The 22027-nt window shown below is 39.1% G+C and overlaps 1 protein-coding gene across 1 annotated transcript in view; it reads right to left on the bottom strand.

Annotated features, from left to right (window-relative positions):
• Positions 1-22027, bottom strand: part of ITGA8 (integrin subunit alpha 8) — a 119972-nt gene that overhangs the window by 35917 nt on the left and 62028 nt on the right. Inside the window, exons 21-25 of the mRNA XM_087775784.1 lie at positions 20524-20616; positions 15883-15962; positions 10628-10708; positions 5688-5793; positions 3871-4029 (exon numbers count right to left, since the gene is read on the bottom strand). Of these exons, the coding sequence (XP_087631910.1) occupies positions 3871-4029; positions 5688-5793; positions 10628-10708; positions 15883-15962; positions 20524-20616 (519 nt within the window). The remainder of the gene's footprint in view (positions 1-3870; positions 4030-5687; positions 5794-10627; positions 10709-15882; positions 15963-20523; positions 20617-22027) is intronic.

Below are 22027 nucleotides of genomic sequence, written 5' to 3' on the forward strand. Positions count from 1 at the left end.
ATGAACCACCACTTCCTTTTGTTTGTTTTGAATCTGGCTCTACAGGCTTCATTTGATGCTCCAATTCCTGCGCAGTGAACACACTGCATTCCTGTGCAGGAACAGGCAGAGAGCAGTCAATTCCCACCCACACTCTTCCCGCCACTTCTGATCTTGCGGATCATATTTGTGCATAGTCACCTTCTTTCTAGATTGAAGCATCCTAGTATACTGAGTTCTTCTGCAAGGGAATCTGTTCCTTTTGCTCCTCTTTACATCTTTTGCAAGATTCATAACTTTATTATCCTTTCACATCTCTCACCACCTCCAGAGAAAGATACGCTACAGAAAAGGAAAAGTCCCTAAATAAGAGTCTTCCCATGTGTGCACAGGTTTGATTTATCTTTGTGGAAGAAACTACAAAGCACAAAGGAAATCTTTCTACAAGACAAAAATTCAGCAATGGGGAGGAATATACTGCTTTAACTCAAACCGAACAATCTAAGTCATGTCAAAGGGGAAATGCCCAAGCACCCTAAGAGAGCTGGGTTCTGAAATCCAAGAGGAGCCAGGCATATAATGTCCTTAGTCTTATTTGGAAATTTGAGCCAGGCATCCTGGTGTTTATACAAAACCTGAAGGAAGCTGTCTCTGTATCCTCTTCCCATCTGAAGCAACAGATAAGCATTACATATTTGAAACCTGATTTGTGTATTCCTGCTGTTCAGCGCTTTGAAAAACTGAAATAAGGAAAGGATGTTTAAATTCTTGCAATAATGATTGTGCATCTAAAGTCATATTCTGCTAAGACAGATGGACCATTATTTCATTATTACAGGAAGTTTTCACATAAGCCTCACAAGAATTTAGTCTTGTTTATGTAACAGATATAATGATTATCAAGTAGGAGAAGGAAGACCAAACTCGAAAAAAAAATATAAAAAAATCAAAAAATATATTGCCTGAAAATGTCATTACAAACTGTGGCACTATTCTACCCAGGAGCTCTGCCCTCCTGACAGTAAGGCTCCCATCTCAGCTTCTTAGTTGAAACTTAAAACAGAACACAGTGACTAGGGAGGAGGGATGCTGAACTCCTTTTCGTGCACTTGCAACGTGATCTGACCAGTGGCTTTGAGTTGGTAGGCTTGCAAATAGAAATGCAGCAGCTCAGCTTCTTGTTCCTCACCACTTTTGAAAAACAGGTGGAAATGGGATGGAAAAGATTAATAGAAAAAATTCTCTGTTTCCAAACTTGCTGTGTGTCGGGTACAAAATGGAAACATTTTCTATCATCGGTTCCCTATCCCTCATTTCCTTTTTCTTCTTCTAGAGAAACTAAGTAGAAGGATAGAATCTTAACCCCTCTCTGGCTGCCTGGGCGAAACACAGAAGTCTAGCCATAATGTACTTGGTGTACATCAGTTTTTCTATATTCTTGTAAGTATATCTTGTGGTTCTGTCTCTTTAAGCTAAGAACTTGTCTTGTAGCTCCTGTGGTCATAAGCAATCCCCTTCACTAGAAGGATGTCTCCACTTTCATCCACTGTACTGAACTCAAACCCCTCTGGGTACGCAAAAGACACATAGCACTTTTAGCATTTGGAATGCAGCTCTCCCCACAAGATGCTTAATAGGCTACTGGTTAAACTCAGTAAGTGTTGTTTACTCCAGAAGTGTCTGGAATCAGTTATGCTTAATAAATCGGATACCTTGTTTTTGATGGGATAATAAGTAGAGCTGTGTTTTGCTAAGTCTTCTGGCTTTGAGCCAAACCAAGCTCTTTTGGGGGGGTCTGCCATCACAAACACAGATCTTAAAACAGGCTTTTAGACACTGGCATATCAACACTTTACTGAGGAGGGTGCTACTAGGCTTCCCCTTGTTAGTGTTTCCTCCAAACTCTGAGATCTCCAGCTCTGCTATAAAAAAAGAACCATGTCCAAGGAAGGGGAAGCAATTTGGACAGCAAACAATACTTAGGAGTAATGCTTATGAAACAATTGGTAGGGGAATTTTTTCCTTTCTGCTGGTATGATTAAAATAATTATAGAATCATTTCCAAATAGAAAAAACAAAAACCTGTCATGTTGCTGACAAAGTTGTAACTTTTATGAATTAATATTGATTAAGCCAGAAAATAATTGTAGACTATATGAATCATTTTATCAAGTGGCAATGCATGAAAACTTCCATTTCTGGAGTACACTCCATGCAGAATTCCAGTTGATAGTTTAACTTTATAGGATATTCAAAGTATGTTCTTTGAAAACTTAAGATCATTAACACTTTAAGACAGGTAAAAATCATATAGGCTTCTAAAACGACTCCCATTTTACAGATTATACTGTCTCATGCTATGCTGAACTTAATATAAAATATAGCATATGATATTAAAAATATGCATCTTATCATATACTTGGTGCAAGGAAATAGCCCCTGGCAACAAAACGTGCCGAGGACTGACTGGCTAAGAAGCAGCTGTGCAGAAAAAGATTTGGCTTAAGCTGCAGAAGAGCCAGCAGTGTGCCCTGTCAGCAGCGAGGGCCAACAGAATCCTGGGCTGTATGAACAGGAGCAAAGGCAGTACACTGAGGAAATGATTACTCCCCTCTGCTTAGCACTCATTAGAGCACATGTAGATACAACACCCATTTTTGGAGCCTCAGCAGAAGACAGAGATCAACATACTGGAATGAGTTCAGTGGAGGGCCCCCAGGGATGCTCAGGGCTGGAGCACTGGTCCTGCAGGGAGAGGCTGAGGGGCCAGTGCTTGTCCAGCCCAGAGATGAGAAAGCTTTGGGGGGACCGAAGCTGTCAGAGGGAGGAGGTTATCACAAAAATGGAGCCAGGCTTTTCACAGAGGTGCATGGTGGGATGATGACAGGTAATGGGCATAAGTTGACACAAGAGAGGTTCAGACTGAATGTAGGGAAAAACTTTTTCCCTGGAAGGACAATCAAGAAGCAGCAGAATTTGCCCAGAGAGGTTTTGCAGCCTCTGTCCTTGGATGTTTTAAAGACCAGACTGGATAAAGCCCTGATCAACCTAGTCTGATCTCACAGCTGACTTTGCTTGAGCAGGATGTTGGATCAGAGTATTCCTGATATCTCTTCCAACCTGAATTAGCCTATGATCCTAAAAAAACACATCACTATACAAATTAGCTGTAAATTATTTGTATTGGAATAAAAAACCCTAAAATTGTGTTACACCCTTCAAAAATACTTAATGCTACAATGACCTGGTGGCTGTCTGCTGTCTATTAAATAAACAGGTCTGAGAAGTTCATGTCTTTCAATGTAATGATTTTGCATTATTGTGCTATAAAGGATTTTCCCCATTGCTAACAGGTTCCAATGTAAGACCTTTTGATAAACAAACCAGTGCTAGGTTGTATCAGGCTCAGCTGAAGAGCTATGTGCATCCCTCGTCATAACAAAGGTTTACATCACCTTTAGGAGTTCATCTGCTAAGCACTGCTGCACAGATGACTTTCTGAATTAATGTACTCCTTAGGACACACGAATTTTCAGGGTCCTGTTAGGTCTGAAAAATTTTGTGCCATCTATTCAAACCCATGTGAAAAATGACCCTCAAGGAAAACCCTGCAAATTTCTATTCAAAAAATTATCTTGTATCTAATGCTGTGATACTAAATCAAAATACAAGTTTCTCTGATGAGAAGACTACAGAAACCAAATAAATAGCATGCAATACAACTGTCACGCTAGAAACATTATAGACTATCTATATCTTGCTTCTTACCGAGGAAAATCATCTCAGGGTAATTGTGAAAAATTCCCCAAAATCTCCATCCCATTGTGAAGTCTAGGCAGAAAATATCAAGCAAAATGCAGACAGGGATGGAAATAAAAGGGGCTGACTTACCTTTATTTGCATTGTATTAATAGGAGAGCTCGTCTGACAGTGCAACGGTCCATGTGTCTGAATATGAAGCATATACAGAAGAAATTCTTCTCGGCTGGACACAGGCCAACCAACATGGAGAACCGTATTGTTGATGGCACTTGGTCCTATATTGTGCAACTGTCAAACAAATATCATCAGTACTTTCCCAGGCTGTAAATAACAACAAAAACCACAGCAACCACCACTTAGACATTTTCAAATTCTTAGTGTCCACATCCTTGAAGTACTTTGGGAAAGATGTATAGCTTATTAATATCATTTTATTGATGGAGAATCTGTGGCAGGTAGGAAAAAAGGACCTCTCCATGTTAGTCACAAAGCCAGTGGCAAATCTTGGAAAACCACCTTTTTTGTGTGAGTCTGTATTCAAGAAATCCATCACCTTTCCCATTTTTTCCGACATATGAAAGAGCTGAAATTACCTAAAAAAAGTATAAAAAACCCCAAACCAAGACACACTAGCAAAATACACTATACAAATATATACAATGAACCTTAACAGAACATACGTAAAAATAGTAGCTGAAACTTCAGGACACAAAAGAATCACATTTCAGGGTGCAGGAATAGAAGGTATAGTAGAGCTTAAACTAGTTTTTCAGGTTAAGAACTCTATTTTCAACACTTCTCAGTTCAAATTCCCCCAAAAGAAAAAAAGGAACTAGTTTTCCTAAAGTAATATCCCAGGACATTATTCTTTTCTGGGAAAATGAGTAATGATAGAAACAATAGAAATGTAAAAATCTGGGCTATTAAAGTAGTTTTCTTATATCGGTTTACAATTTGAAAATATCTGATGACCACAGGAAGTTTGGATATGTGTTAACACTGGGCATAAGAGCCAAAGAAGCAGAATATCATGAAGCTTTACTCAAAGTTTCTAGATATGTGAGAATCTCCTTTTTTTTAAATGTGTAGAATTTTTGTGACTGATGAGCTTTATTTAGAGCCAAAGAAAACCCACTTTCAATCTTACATCTTCTTCAGTAAAGGGTTTTTGGGTGGGTGGGTGGCCTTTTTCATGCTTTGCTTCTTTAATCACTGTAACTAATCACTGTAACTATTTTAATACATTTGAAGTCACATACAGAGTTCCAAAACCAGCCCAAATCCTTGAGACAGGAAGATTTCTTAGAGATTTTTCAGTTTAGAGAAATGTGTTAAGATGAGGAGTTCACAAATAATATTTTGTATTTTACAGTCTGATTCATTATAGTTTAGTATGTCATGCAAATTGTGATCTTACACTGCTGATCAAGCTCAGTTGTTTATATTTTCTTGAGTGCTAGTTTGTGAATTACAACCATACGTGAAGCACTCTGTTTTAGCCCCTAGAATAAAAGTCATCCATCAGATTCCAAAGATGGCCTGTATTCCATCACTCAATGCACTTTTTTCTAACCTGAACTCTTCTCTTTTAATTGATGAATCATCCATAGAAAAAACCTAATGAGAAACCACTCAAATCACTGGAAATATTTGGCATTGATTGTAATGAGCTTTTAAGCACTGTTTTCAATTCTTGTCAAATGTCCAAAATGTTTACAGATCCCTTAGATGTCAAAGACAGACACCTAGCATAAACTAATATCTCCTCCACTAACATGAAGAGATACTGGGGTTGTGAATTCCCAGATTAAATTTGGGCCATGTGCTAAAGTCAGAATATTTACATTTGTGGCTCTATCTAGTTGCAGATAAAGACAATAAACCAAATTCATCAGGATTTCAATGGGAACAGCATGAGGTCCTGTGGTAACATAAATCATTTTTACCTCATAGATGTGTTCTACTAAAGGACCAAGTTCTTCTTCTTTTGTAGGTTCATCTTTGGGTTCCCAGTTGTGAAGTGGCAAAATAATTGTTGGGGGGTGAGACACTCTGTAATATATAAACCAGGTTAAAACAGTAACTGTTACCAGTGATCAGCTGCATTACTTTTAGAAAAAAATTAAGACCACTATAGAAACCTGAGCCCTTAAGGACATATTATTGGGGCACATTCATTAGAATTAGGTGAGGTGAACAATACAATGCTTCCATAAAGTGCTACCTAGTCTTTACAGACTACTGGGGGTGTGCATTTACTTTCATACTTCCTCTGACGGATGGTCCTTTCCAGACAAGGGAGTGAGTCTTTCTCTATTTGGAGAGAGGAATGCAGTCTGTCGGGTATTTACATCTTTCTCACTGATGAGGTGTCTGAATACATTATCCACAAAACTAGAGTAATGATACGTAAATAAATTGTATTTTCTCATTTCCATTTAAAGCCTGTAGATGTTTAATGCTATGCATCTTCCTTCCCTGCACTACATTTTTAGATATTTATTTAACTGCTCTGACTGTAAATTCCTTGTAATCTCTGTTATTATTCCTTTAAAAAACCTTGCAAAGTAGTCTGTCTCATGTTACAGGTGGGAAACTGAGGTACAGTGACTTCCATAAAGTCACAATGGAAACTGGTGTATCAAGAAACTGAACTCAGGACCAGAGCCTGAAATAGTGCTTCAGGCTTCCCATTTGCTTTGCAAACGAAGTGGCAGCTAAGACATTCCCTGAAACACTGTTGCAACTTGCAACATGCAAATCAAACATAAATGAAGAAAACAATGACTTCATATTTGACATCTTTCTTTCTGTCTGCTATTTTATTTTTCCTTTCCTTCTCTGTCTGACCTCAAGAAAGGACCAAGCAGTCTTCTGTTAATGTTTCCATTTGAATCACAAGCATTTTATTTCCCATGAAAACTGGAAGTTCCTTGGAGGGATCCCATTCAGATGCCAACTTTAACCTTATTCAGTTGTTGAGAAGTTGGGAAATCAGATCCCAAGAATTTGTTTTAGCATGGTAGGTGAGTTTTGGCACAGACATCTGTCATCTGCTAGTACTGAAAGTAGCTCTTGGTGCTAAAATCGTAAGTATTACCCTTTCTTTACAAGGGTCAACTCTCACTCAGTTTGCTGGTTTCCAGAAGCTTTAGCGTAAAGAAAAGGCATAACATTTCAATGCTTGTTCTGCCAAAGCTGGAATTTTGCTGACAGAAAACTGTTAAAAAAGAATTGCTAATGAGTTTTTTTCAGAATGTAACATTTGACTAAAATGATGGACTTAACCGATGTTAATTTACTTTCCCTTGAGTCTAAGCAGAGAAAGCACCACTGCAGATTTCCCCTTGAAGAAGAGAACAGAAGACTGGATGTTTTTGTTGCAAATGCTGACATTTTAAAATACTTTAGGAAGAAACAAACTGTTCTTGCTTCCAGTTCTTTAGTCATATACAATGAACCAACTGTCTGATAGAAACTTTTCTACAGAATACAGCCGCTCAAGCAGCAATGGATGCCAGAGAAGAACAACTGAATACCATCCAGCTAAAGTACAACTCTTAATGAAATGTAGGGTATCTCGGAGTATCCTGCTAACTCTAAATACTTCAGACTATTTAGATACTTTTTAAATACTCAGACTTCAAAAGGCCGACAATTTGTACTAACCAGTATGCCAGTGGACAAATTTACAAGCCAAACCAAATAATAAAGGAAATGAAACATATTCATTAAAAAGTCATTTCAGATGAGGTACTTAGCCTAACTTGCTATATTTCACAAATGGCCTTGTTTCCAATAAGAATTTTAACTATTAATTGTTGTTGGAGAATAGGAACTTTCTTGTGTTGTTACAAAAGCCAAGACACAGAGTCCCTTAAGCTACCGCAAAAATTTGCAAACCAGAAAGTGTACATAGACAAAAAGACACAGGCATAAGGTTTTAAAAACCATGTTTTCTATTACACTCCCTGTGCAGTGTTTTTCTTATCCACAGAATTACAAAGTGTAAACGCAGACATTCAATTAAAATGATTATAAAGTATATAAGAACATTTATTTTAACAGATTTTACAATTATTTTCAGGACTTCTGCTATTGACATGAAAGTAGCAAAATCAGGTCAAATTAAACTGAAATCCTCTCTTTTGACTATTTTATTTTGCATTTAACTGAGAATATTTTTAACATTTGAATGATTTATTAGATGAAGATTTTTCCTAGACTTTTAGGTGACTGTGATCAGTCAAAGAAGAGCGCTGAAAAATAAGATAAAAGAAGTATGTTCTACAGAAAATGCTTATGTGGGATATATAATAAGAAGAATTCTGCCAGCTGCAAATCCTCCCAGTCCAAATTACTTCCTTCCTGAATCCCTCATTCCTCTAGTGCTCTTTCAGCACTGGGAAATAAGAATTACAAGGACAAAACTCTTGCATTTTTATAGAAAAAAAAGGTAAGCAGAATAATCAAATCTCAGTTATAAGAGCAACTGCTCATTGAATGATCTAAGGAGTTACCTTAAATTTCTTTTGAATAGGATATTGAAGAAGATTTCTTCTTTTCTCATAGAAGCAGTATTTGCATGGGTCCACTGTGCAAATACATATGCATATGCACAATCTGATAACTACTTACTTTTCCTCAGTAAAATGTACAATGATTCCATTCCCACTTCACGCAACTCTGTGCAGAGCAGTAGGGAAACCAATGCAAGATATTTTCCAGTCCAAATGTGGACACAGTCTCTCTTTTATTTTTATCTAGGAAATTGTGAGCAAACAGTTCTCTTGGAGCTGTATGCTTTGGCATCTCTGAGTAATTAGCAAAATCTGTCAACAAAGCATTTGGGAATTTTCCTTTGTACATGCATGCTATAGCTAATAAGAAAACTAAAAGACTTAAGAAGAACGGAACTGGAAGTCATACAATTAAGTAATTTCTCTGTATTTAATGACCTGTTTCTTAGCACTGCAGACAGCAATTCAAGCCACTTTTTCCATTTGTGGACATGCTCTTTTTGAGAACTGAGGATGTTCTTGTCATTTTTTGGTGTCTATCTATTTACCTGTTACAGAACTTTCCATTAAAAAGAACACACTATGGCACAGAAAGAACATGATGGAGGCAGAAAGTTTCCAAAAAGTTTGCAAAGAACACAAAAAGTTTGTAAGATTTTTCTACGAAAGTGATGAGCAACCTGACTGAAAAAAAAACCAGAATCCACAGCACTGGAAGCAGCCCTTACTGAGAAGTCTCGTGTATGTATCCATAACCATTTCATTGATGCACTGAAACTCCAGATAATCCTTAACCTGGGTGTCCACCAATGGCAACATCTAGCAGTTGCTGGCTCCCAATGTTTTCTTACACATCTGCAGTCCACCCCTTTGATTCTTATTTCCTCAGTCTCTACTTCTCTTCCTGTGTTACTGTCTCCCTCATTTTGTATTTTTCACCTCTCCTCCTATCCAGCTCATTTCCCTAGATCACCACTAACTACAGAAAATGAAATACTACTCTCATTTCTGTTCTTGTTAAACACGTTGTCTTTCAACTGCTCCTTTTCAGAAATATAAGCATTAACATATATCCACACAGTCTTTGAGTGCCAGTTCTCTTTTTTCCACCCAACTCTAGCCTTAGGGTTAGTCTTCTTAACCTGGAAAACACTTACAAAATGTGATGAAAAATACTTCAAAAATCTCCCTGATTTAGATTGAATATTAGAGCAGAAAACATGATCTCTGTGATCTGCAAAATGATTGGACTCTCTGCTGGCACTAGGTAGTCAAAGTATTGTCTTAGAAGTGATAACAATAAATGGATTTTTATAAATCCATAAAAGTATAAATAAATGCATTTTTATTTGTTTATACCTAAGGCAGTCCCTTGAGGTGCATCACATAAGAGACATCTACCCCTCTTGCATCAGCCAGGCCTCATGGACTGACTGTGGGAGTGAAGCTGGGCCATGTACCTCCTGTTCTCCTCCTGCAGATCTGAGAATGGTTAAGGTCCAGAGCTGTAGCTTGAAAAGAGGAGATGTAGGAAATCTGAGATCCCAGACAAAAAGCATTCTGGGTAGTTATTTGCTTTAAAAGAACATCCTGCTGACTTCCTCTAGGATGCCAGGATAGGAGTCTAGTTCCAAGATTTTACAGGGTAGTCTGAGATTCTTATCATCTAATTGCATTTTATAGTTTCTGAAAACAAGCTGTATGTGAAAACAGAGATAGAAATAATCATCTTTGATCATATCCTGTGCTTGTTAAGTTTCAGTATCCCTTGTGTCAGTGGACTGGCACCTGCTTCAGACGGAAATGTAAGAATCCTACAGTAGTAGCTGGTTGATCTCTTGTCATAGCTCATTCCTTATTCATCCTTTCTCCAAAGGCCTCACTCTGCTATTAGTATATGCCCTACCATAAAGTGTTTCATCATTCCAGTCATAAAGGCAGCAGATTCTGCTTTGGTATTCAGAGTTAAGTGCCTAGGTGGTTGCACAAGCAGACCTACACATATGAACAGGCATTTTGTACTGGTAACATCCATACACAATTTGAATGCTCAAATAAAATGCTGGCTCTGACTGGTGTTACTACAAGGTGGGATTCTACAGTGTGCTGCATTTGCACAGACACTCAGTAAGTTTACTGGAGTCCATGTGGGCACTCCTGCCCTACATGACCTGGTAAGTCCTTAGTAGTCCCATCCTGGAAGGCTTGCAGACATGAGACTCCCTGGGAATTCTCAGGTGTTCTTGGTGGATAAGGCATTTGGGATTATAATACGTCAAAAGATTCAATACATGGGATTATTATATCTGGAAAGATTCAATACAAAAAATAGTTATTATTATGAATTGAAATGGTCGAATACTTACCCTCTGATCTGTACTTGAGCCACAGCACTGATGTTGATATGGAGGTTAACTAAATTGCTGGTGGGATTAATCTTGTTAGAACTGGAAAAGATATGTACAGGGGTTAAAAAAGGTTATTTAGCAGAACTCTAGATTGTAGATCTATCTATTGTAGATCTATCTATGTAGATCTATCTATTGTAGATACAGCATTGAATATCACAAGACCTACAATTAGGAAGTGATGCCATTGGACATATTACAGCATGGGCTTGCTATTGCCACTCTTCAGTCTTGTAGGACACTGATATTTAAGTTTGATATTATTTGAGCTCATCACATGTTTAACAACGTAATCAACGCAAGCTTCCTTTAAAGAATCCTATGCGTGAATATGACGGTACAAATTAGCTCAGAATATCATGTAAATTCCCTTGTTCAACTTGCCTATCTGTATGAATAGAAGTACCTTAATAGAACATAAGAGTGTTTTATGCATTGGAGGAAGGCAGTGTTAATGAACAAGATAGGCTTTGTTATAATAAAATTTGCTTTTATGACTCTCCAAACTTGTGATTTCTGCATGGCAGAGTCTTTAAAGGAAAACTACCAAAATAAACTGTTTCTTTACCTTTCTTGTTTTCTCCTCTCCCCTATCCAGGGAGTGTTTACACTCTTAATCCCACTTAGCAGTGAAAACAGATCCCTGTGTTTAAAGCCTAGTGCTCTCACTCATTTTATTGTCTTTTCTTATTGCAAATCCTTAGCAGTAAAGGTATTTTCTCTTATTTCAAAAGGCCATTCCTATGACTATAGCCCATTCATGTAAAGAAAGGTTTGCAGGTTCAAATTCATGAAGATAGTGAAAATAAATAATTACAGACTTAGCATTTATTTAATTATGGGATTAATGACACTAAGTTTGGAGGTCTTTTTCAAGAAAGTGTGGAAGTACTTCCTTGCTTAATGGTGACTAAGTTTCTATTGCTGTCACAGTTTACTGCTATCACATCTGGGTAGCATCAGTCAAATGGAAACATTCAGAGGAGGCCAGCATTCCCAGCGACCAACTCCTGGGGAGTAAAGGGCAATACTGCTTTGATCCCGGCTTTCTGGTTACAGATTGCTAAAATTAGGACCAGCTCTAATTTGTTTGTAAACTAATGCAGATTCTCTTCAAACATCATTTGAACTTTTGATGTAATCCTCTATAGCCATTGCTTTGAGTACAAAAGTACAAAAATTGCTTGAAGTATAAAAAAGACTACACCACGAATTTGTTAGAATAAGCTGCTCTCCAATTTGTATAATGGTACTACTTTCCACAGAGGTAAAATACAGATTTTGATCATATATATTTGGTATTCAAATCTTGTTTGTGCTTTATCGTATTTTGTAGAGAAGAAAATAGTTTAAATAAAAGTGCCAGGACATCTCCCTCTCTAATGGGTATATAATTGCCTAGCAAATTCGACATCAGAAAAGGAATCAGATTTCAAGACACTACTCAGCCTCTTGCTTATTTCCTATAAATAATGAACTTCAGTCTTGGCAAACCAAAATATTTATTTTCCACTTGATGTTTTGGAGTAAATTAAAGGTCTCCCTTTTGAATAACTCAGACCAGGACACAAATTCAGACATGCTCTCTGCTTCTCCTTCCTTCCATTTAGGTAATTTCCTCTTTCTGCCTTATGGATTTCTGTTTCCTTTTTCTTTTAAGATTGTTTTACCTGTTCACTGAGGACACAGAAATGCACAAACTGTAGTGCTGCTTGAGAAGGAATGTACAAAGCAGTCAGTTTTAATGGTAGGCTACATTCCCTATGCAAGAAGTTTTACTTTTTTTTTTTTTAAGTAGCTGGGTGCTCTTCAGCATTTTGATACCAGTTTGTGGAAACTGCCCAACAGATTTCCTCCCTTTACATTTTAGTGAGTCACACTCATGGAGGAAGCATGAGATGTTCCTGTCTCCTGAAGTTCAGAATGATTCCTCAGTAAAGCCTTGTCACTTTTTCTATGGAAGTAACCTACCGTCAACTGTTATTACCTAGAAAGATCTAGCTCCCCAAAAATCTGTGAACCTCCCCAATTTCACAGCATGAAAAGGATAGCGACAAGAGCCTCTGATACCCATTTAAAACTCCATGGCTTACATTAATGACCTGACAGTGAACAGTGGTATGGACAGGGGACCTACAAGCTAGACGTTATATCTTGTATCTCTCTCTGGAGGAGCCCATGCTCAGTTTTGCATGGTCTCCAGCTTACCAGCCAGACCCCTGGGAGAGGGCTGAGGCCTGACCAGGCATCTCATTGTCTTCTGTAGCATTGCTGTGCCCTTCCTGAGTTTCCGAATGTCCTTTCTTTCAAGGGTTACACTCTGGAAACATGACTTAGAATCATTTAGGTTGGAAAAGACCTCTAAGATCATCAAGTCCAACTGTTAACCTAGCAATGCCAATTCCACCACTAAACCATGTCCCTAAGCACCACATCTACATGTCTTTTAAATACCTCCAAGGACAGTGACTCAACCACTTCCCTGGGCAGCCTGTTCCAATACTTGATAACCCTTTCGGTGAGGAAATTTTTCCTAATACCCAGTCTAAACCTCTCCTGGGGCAACTTGAGGCCATTTCCTCTGGTCCTATCGCTTGATACTTGGGAGAAGAGACCGACCCCCACCTGGCTACAACCTCCTTTCAGGTACTTGTAGAGAGCAATAAGGTCTCCCCTCAGCCTCCTTTTCTCCAGGCTAAACAACCCCAGCTCCCTCAGCCGCTCCTCATAAGACTTGTGCTCTAGACCCTTCACCAGCTTCGTTGCCCTTCTTTCGACACGCTCCAGCACCTCGATGTCCTTCTTGTAGTGAGGGGCCCAAAACTGAACACAGTACTCGAGGTGCGGCCTCGCCAGTGTCGAGTACAGGGGGACGATCACCTCCCTGGTCCTGCTGGCCACACTATTTCTAATACAAGCCAGGATGCTATTGGCCTTCTTGGCCACCTGGGCACACTGCCAGCTCATGTTCAGCTGGCTGTCGACCAACACCCCCAGGTCCTTTTCTACCAGGCAGCTCTCCAGCCACTCCTCCCCAAGCCTGTAGCATTGCATGGGGTTGTTGTGACCCAAGTGCAGCACCCAGCACTGACCCTTGCTGAACCTCATACAGTTGGCCTCAGCCCATGATCCAGCCTGTCCAGATACCTCTGTAGGGCCTTCCTACCCTCCAGAAGATCAGCACTCCTGCCCAACATGCTGTCGTCTGCAAACTTACTGAGGGTGCACTTGGTCCCCTCATCCAGATCATTTGTAAAGACATTAAACAGAACTGGCCCCAATACTGGGCCCTGGGGAGCACCACTTGTGACCGGCCGCCAACTGGATTTAACTCCATTCACCACAACTCTTTGGGCCTGGCCATCCAGCCAGTTTTTCACCCAGCAATGTGTATACCCATCCAAGCCGTGAGCAGCCAGTTTCTCCAGGAAAATGCTCTGGGAAATGGTGTCAAAGGCTTTACTAAAGTCCAGGTAGACAACATCCACAGCCTTTCCCTCATCCAATAAGTGGGTCACCTTGTCATAGAAGGAGATCAGGTTAGTCAAGCAGGACCTGCCTTTCATAAATCCATGCTGACTGGACCTGATCCCCTGGTTGTCCGGTACGTGCCGCGTGATGGCACTCAGGATGATCTGCTCCATAACCTTCCCCAGCACTGAGGTCAGGCTGACAGGGCTGTAGTTCCCCAGATCCTCCTTCTGGCTCTTCTTGTAGACGGGCACCACATTTTCTAACTCCAGTTGACTGGGACCTCCCCGGTTAGCCAGGACTGCTGATAGATGGTGTAAAGTGGCTTGGTGAGCACTTCTGCCAGCTCCCTCAGTATCCTTGGGTGGATCCCATCCAGCCCCATAGTCTTGTGTGTGTCTACATGGTGTAACAGGTTGCTAACCATTTCCCCTTGGATTATGGGGGCTTCATTCTGCTCCCCATCCCTGTCTTCCAGCTCAGGGGGCTGGGTACCCCGAGAACAACTGGTCTGACTATTAAAGACTGAGACAAAGAAGGCATTAAGTACCTCAGCCTTTTCCTCATCCTTTGTCACTCTGTTTCCCCCCACATCCAATAAAGGGTGGAGATTCTCCTTAGCCCTCCTTTTGTTGATAATGTATTTATAGAAACATTTTGTATTGTCTTTTACATCAGTAGCCAGATTAAGTTCTAGTTGGGCTTTGGCCCTTCTAATTTTCTCCCTGCATAACCTCATGACATCCTTGTAGTCCTCCTGAGTTGCCTGCCCCTTCTTCCAAAGATCATAAACTCCTTTTTTTCCCTGAGCTCCAGCCAAAGCTCTCTGTTCAGCCAGGCTGGTTTTCTCCCCCGCCGGCTTGTCTTTTGGCACATGGGGACAGCCTGCTCCTGCGCCTATAAGGTTTCCTTCTTGAAAAAGGAACTTGACCTAAACATTTTAAATGTCTCAGTTATTTACCATAGTGAACATGATCAAGGCCCTCATTAAAGGCCAGACATTAGCAATTAAGTCTCTGTGTGTGGGGCAGGGAGGGCCCCATCAGGAACTCCAGTGTGTATTTGATGAGGACAGATGGAGTAGAAGCTCTGCCACCTACTGAAAAAGTCCCAGGATTTTTCTTGCTGTTATCCTAACCCAGCCCATTCTGTGTTTTTTTGTCCCTGTGGAGGAAGTACTGCTTAGCACAAAACAGAAGGTTCTCCAGCAGTAGTATTTCAGCCACACAGATGTGGAGGAAACTAATGGAAAAATAACAAAGGTTCACCTGCATCAAACTGAAACAGTTTTCTCTCTTCATGCCACTAAATCTGGTGAGCAGATTTTAACTGCTTTCCTTCTGTTTTCTAAATTGTCGTGAAGAAGTGGCATATCTTTTTTTTCAGAGCATGATATGTTTTTAAATACAGAATTTTGTTACAAAGTGATCAGTGTTCATTAACCCTGATGTGGAGAACAAAGTGCAAATTTGGCAAATCTGTAGAAGATCCTTGGACCACTGACCAAAACCAGTTACCCTGAATTTTAACAAAATAAAATCCTCAGAATAACTCTAAGACTGATTTTGCTAAAAGCTAACAAGGCTCCAACTCCACAAATCTGCCTGAAGAAAGCTACCATGGAAAGCCCATGAAATAAATACCAACACTGAAGAGTTAGAATGACCTTCTTATATATTAAACTTCAGATATCAACAGGAATTCAGAATTTAAATAGCCATACTCTTGATAAAACATCTAACCTTTTTATTTGCAGCTCAAAATTGATGCTGAAATCTGCATTTTCAAAATGCTGAACAGAAAATCGAATGCCTGTAGAGAACTGGGAAAGAAACAAAACAATAGGTTACTAAAAATGGTTTGATCTTTCCACATTGAGAAAGCAGTACTGTTGAACATTGCATTTCACAGACTTGTATAGGATACTGTTACTTTGTAAAATTAGTAAGAAATAATATCATTGAGTTGTTTACAGGAAAAAATATCATCCTGCCTGTGTTTGTCACCCAATGGAAAACGCAGCTGGACAGAGGAAAGATCAAGAGGAACAGAGAAGCATACTCCCAAGAACACAGCGGTGGGCCCTTCTTCATCCAGACAGTCTGCTTTACTTTGCCAAGCCAAAAGAAAATAATAGCTGTCTGGCACCTCTCATCCCTGCCTCCATCCATGCATGCCTTTGTCCAGGACTCCAGGGGTTCCTGCTCCTCCCGTTGTCTCTGTAACTGTGACATATGAGCTGCATGCTTTAGGTGTTGCAGGGCTGACTGATCACCTGTTTTTCTTCTAGAGGCTAAATTAGCAGCAGCTTGATGTTTTAGTTTGATTTGGTTTGAGTTTTTTCATTGCAGCTCCTGGGAGCCATAGTTCAGTTAAGAGGAATACAACTTCAAAGTTATATTTGCAGTTCAGTTTGCCACAACTTGCAGTGTTGTGACCACAGAAGACAGAGGGTAAAACACACAGTTCCCAAAACTGAAGGAGATAAGGGTTTCCACTGGTGCTCCCTTGTGTTTATGCAGACCTTGCTTCCTCCCTCTGATAATTTCCATTTGCTTTGCAAGAAGGGCACGGAGTAAAGCAGAACAAGTTAATTGAGAAGAGAGAATGTAATTGCAGGGCTAACTGAAGAAGGAATATACAATAGCATCTGGTGGGGTCTCTGTAACCCTCTCATTGGACACAGTTACAGCCCCAGTATGCAAGTGGCAGGGGAGCAGGGGAAGATGACATCTGCCCTCCATGTTAAATTAATAAAATTGTACTGCAATGTATAAATTAACATTTTTAATTGCCACATTTCAACTGCATGTGTTTTAAATCTGGTAATTTTTGAAATGTGAATTTTGCATTGAGACTGACAGCAAAGTCTACAGCCTGTAATCTTGTACAACTTCTTACTCCCCCCTACCTCCCCTGTTGCCTGATGGTAGAATTTACTGCCAGATAACTTGCACACTGTGCTTTCAGTTTTTTCAAAAAGGATGGTTACATATAGCCATATTCTCCATGTGGAGAAACAATCTTCCTGAGAAATTCATCAAAAGGCATTAGGAAATGAGGACATCATTCCTTCATCTCTGCCAGTGTCTGACTAGATTACAGGGGAAAAAAAAAAAAAGAAGAGTTGTCTGCTTGGCATACTTTCCTTAACATACTTGGGGTAGCATTGTCAGCAACAGGACAGGACACAGCAACGTAGAGTTTTATGTTTGGGACTTCGATTCAACATCACTAAAGAGGAGGCATTTTCCTGTGTGGATGTCATTTCAGATGTTTAAGCAGTTCCTTTTTCCCAAGCATTATTTTTCTAAAATTTTTGTTCAGTTCTCCTTCTTTCCTCACTTGTAGTGGTGCACAACTGAATCTTAATCCATCTCCAGAATGAGACTTGGCTAACATGTTTCAATTACTTCTTTCAGTTGTCCTATGCTGAAAGCAATATTGTCATCATAAAAGAAATGGCAAGTTCAAATCTTTGAATTCTGACCATTTTAATGTCATAGTTATAGCTAATCTCTCTTTTTGGAAGTAAAATCTTTAAGATGAAAAGATAATGCTCATTAAATTAAACAGAGGCTAAATAGCTGACCTGGAATAGAGAAGTAAGCTATTTTTAAGACTACTTTTTGGAGATGATTTTAACAACTGTATTGATATTTCATTCACCTTTAAAAATATAACATGATTTTTTCAGTCTCAGAGACAAAGATTTCCAAATATTGAATTCGGCATTTCTCTTACTGTTTTTACTAATCAGGCTATACACATTTGTTTCTACTTATAGCAGAAAAAAATTTGATGAACCAAAGATAAAATTTTCCTCAGAGCAGACACAAACTGCAGTTTTGATGATCTATTATACTCCTGAGGCTTAATCCCTTATTTAATACTGAAACACACTCCTACTGTATGAGTCTAACAAGCTGCAGATGTTGCCTTTGTATGGTTGTATGACTTTGTTAATGTCAAGTAGCCCTTGACAGTACTACTAGTAAGGGGCAAAGATGCTCACATGCCCTTGCTGAAAACCCACTGAAGCCAAAGGAGTTGAATTTGCTTGAGCTTGTAACTTAGCAATCACTCAACCTCCTTATTTTAGTTGGACATTCATTTTATCGGAGTAGTTTAACTGCATTTAAAATTTTCCAAGTGAAGTTAGTTTCATTAAAATTGCATTATTTTCCATGTTAGTAGCATCATTTATCTTTGAAATCCGTGACATTTCTGCTATTACTGGTATGCTTTAATCTGTTATTATGTTCGACAGGATCTAGGAGTATGCCGGGAGACAGAGGGCTAGCTTGTTTTGAAATGTCTTACAGTGCATATGAAAGATAAAGCCTCTGTGCTCTTGAAGAATCAGTTTGGTACATACCAAGAAATGGGCAAGATCTTCCAAGGCTCCCAGTCTTCTAACCTTATTTCTAATCATTTCTATTAGCTTCCCAATTGTTCTACCAGCATTTATAATAAAACCTACATCTCACTTGCTAAGGCCGCTGAACAGGCATTAGGAAGCTTGTCAGTCTGATCCATTTCAGTCTCATAAATAGGTACTTTGAGCACTCTTTGCCAGTGCAATGGTATCACAGACATTTAGTTTGCATTCTGGGCCATATGGTGGTGTGATTTTCCTTCCCATTTCTTTTTATCTTCTTTTTTATCTTTTTATCTTTTTTTAACCACAAAGGTATTACTGAAAAGGTTGAGTAATTTTTGTGGCCAGTAAATGATTTTAAGGTCACAGATTTTAAAAGAGTCAGAGATATACCGATTTTGATGACAATAACGCATTTTGAAGATGTGAAGTGTCAGACAACTCTGTAGCCCACTGCAGTAATATCCTATGGGTTGTATCACAAAATCCTGATATAACCCTCATACTCAGAAGCTGATCTTAAAGGCTTCAAGAATTCTAGGACTTCAAGGTTCTGAAAAGTCATTACAGTGACTCAATAGTTAAGAGTTTTAGGAATGTTTGATTTTGACCTAACCCTCCCTTCCCACTCCCTCACAACTTCCACAAAGAGTCCCTTTCTGACTGAATATTTTGAGAATAACTGATCTCCTGCCAGAGCAGAATTGTTTTGCAAAATTGGAAATGGATCAGAGCGGCCTTTCGTGATTTATGCAATTTGTACAAAGGGCTGGTATTTCGCTGTTGGAAGTACATTTGCCATCATAAATACATTTGGACTGAAAAAGCTCAAGTCCTTTCACCTTTACTAAGCTTCCAGGAGAGCTGGTTTCAAAGATAAAGTTAGGCTTCAAGCTTTCACTCACTATAATCAAACACTTCTGCTATCTGGCTTTGTAATGCTCTATCTTCACATGCCTTAATTTTCAAGGGTGGGATTCTTTTGTTATAAGTCAGAATACCCTTAAACATGTTATGAACCCTGCTGTTTTATTCTGCTACTTCTAAGTCTCTCTTTATGAAGTATTTTGCTTAGGAATATTTGCTAACAGTGCATTTATGGCAGCCCTAGAGCTGATTCTGAAGAAAAGCAGGATTAGTTGTGCTGTGAGAATTCATAAGGGGAGAGGTGAGAGTAGTACTGCTTTAGTGGCCACCAAACAGCATTCCTGAAGTCTTGACACTGCTAGCATTTTGGGTCAAGGATGATGTGGAAACAGGGCTTTGGATTCAAAGGGAGGAGTGTGAGGGGCTGTAGTGCAGTACCTCCACACTCATGAAACAGGGACAAGTGATGACAATTATGGAATGGGTAGCACTTTTTTTTAATCTCCAAACCTATGTTTAATCGTTATCTGCCATCCATCACCAGTCATTATTCAGTTCCACTTTTGTCTAAAAACAATGCTACCAATGCTCCATCTAATGTGTAGTATGATTTATGAATAGCTGCCTTAGCAAAATTTTAGAATGATTAATAACTTGAAGGAAAACTTGACTCCAATTACATTTTCAAAGATAGAAATCATTATATAAACTGATAAGACAACAGTTATGCACTCAAGATGAGAATCAGGCTAAAGAAGCTGTCATTTACTATACATATCTTAAGTAGAAAGGATACTAAAAGGGAGAAATAAAGAGATCACATTATGGATTGGGATTCTTTTCTCATCACACTAGTGCAACTTCTGTGACTTAAATTGAGTCACCCTCATTTTCTTTAGAGTAAGTGAAATAAAACACAGGCTCTAGCATCATTAATCTTTTAGAACAACAAAATTGTTAGTTTTTCAGAAGCACAGTTCTGCCTCTTATTACACCAACAATTTCCTGTCCAAGTAAATAATATGGTTTAGGTGCTGCTTATTGGGATGCATTCTGCTAATTGAATATTTATCCATTTGTTCCCCTTTAAATTCAATTAGATAAAAATCAGTAAATGCATCGGGTTTTCCCTTACGTTTGCGCCAGCCACCATGGGGTTCCCAAGATCGCAAACCACCATTCTAGTTTCATTTTCCATCTTGTAATCACAGCTCAATACACGCAGTGCCTGGAACAAAAGGACACCAAGATGGAGGTCAGAGATCACAGTGAAATGTATCCAGTTGGGAAAGTGATGCCTTTGTGACTGTGACATTTCTTTTGATTTCGGACACCTGCTCAGTGCACTTATCAAAACATTTAAGTAGTTATTGTCAGACAATGGGGGAAAACTGATGCCGGGGGAAAACTGATGCCAGGGAAAAACAAACAGGAAAGTTTCCCAGTACCTTAAGAGCCATGATGAGATCACTCTATTTCTAGTTTTAACATACCGCTTTGTTGTTGTGAATCATTCCTACAGCCATAATGACTCAACGGAGAAAAAAAGAGTAGGCAAAACTGGGTGAGGAGAATAGGCCTCACACTAATTGCAATAGTTGTATTATCCATCACTAGAAGTCTCTGTAGTGAAATTCTGACCTTGGCAGAACTTTACTATGGACCGAGAGTAGAACTTTATTTTCCAACCTATGATAAAGTACTTAGAACATTAAATACTTCTGTAAAAACATGAACTGTTACCTGTGTTTATAATTTAGCAACAAAGGAGATAGATTTTTGCATTATCAGAAATTAAGGTTTTCATTGCTTATAGCAATAAGTAAAATCTAACTGCTTTTCCAGCAACTATTCATTCAAAGTTCAGTTTGTGCATAACATTTATCAGGCAGTTTCGTTTGACAGCTTTGAGGATACACTCATATAATTTCCCTCTAAAGCTCTTAATGTAAAATGTATCCTACTTTTTGGTTTTGTTTTTTTTTTTTTTAACTCTTTAGTCTTTATCACTAGTTGTTATCATCTGTAAACAAAACAGCCTGCATAAAAGGAGGAACAGCTATAGAATAGTGCCAGTTAGGATATACAGCGTAAGATAAAGCAACAAAATTCTTGGGTTTCTTTTCTGTTTTCCTCTCTGGCATATTCAATAAAAGAAAATACTTCCATATATATGCAGAAGTAACCAGCTTTGTAAAAGCAGGATGCAGCTAGTTGTTGCTATAAGGCTCTCCCACTGCCTTTCCTCTCATTTGTGATTCTCACAGATTAAGCAATACATGCAAGGTCATGCTCTTTATATAAAAAGACCTGGGAAATCTCCAGACCACTGACTACCAATTCAGTCCTATCTGCAAAAGCCAGCATGGACATGCTGACCTTATAATTTCCTGAGATTAAAAGAAAAGTTAGGGCATGTCCTAAAAGGAGCCCGTGTGAAGCATGCCCTCAGTACACACGTCACTGTATACTGACACTTTTACAATTTCCTAGGAGGAAACAAAGTTTGTTACACAGCATGTCTAGCGCACTAATAGCCTTTCCACGCCATTCTAGGGTTGGGACTGGGGGATTTTTACACTCCTTCCAGCTGGTTAATTAGAGGTGGGAAGAAACACATGGGAGAAGAGAGGGTGTTA

Source organism: Nipponia nippon, unplaced genomic scaffold (genome assembly GCF_047370975.1).
Source record: "Nipponia nippon isolate SJK-2023a ecotype South Korea unplaced genomic scaffold, ASM4737097v1 scaffold_1, whole genome shotgun sequence".
Classification (NCBI taxonomy): Eukaryota; Metazoa; Chordata; class Aves; order Pelecaniformes; family Threskiornithidae; genus Nipponia; species Nipponia nippon.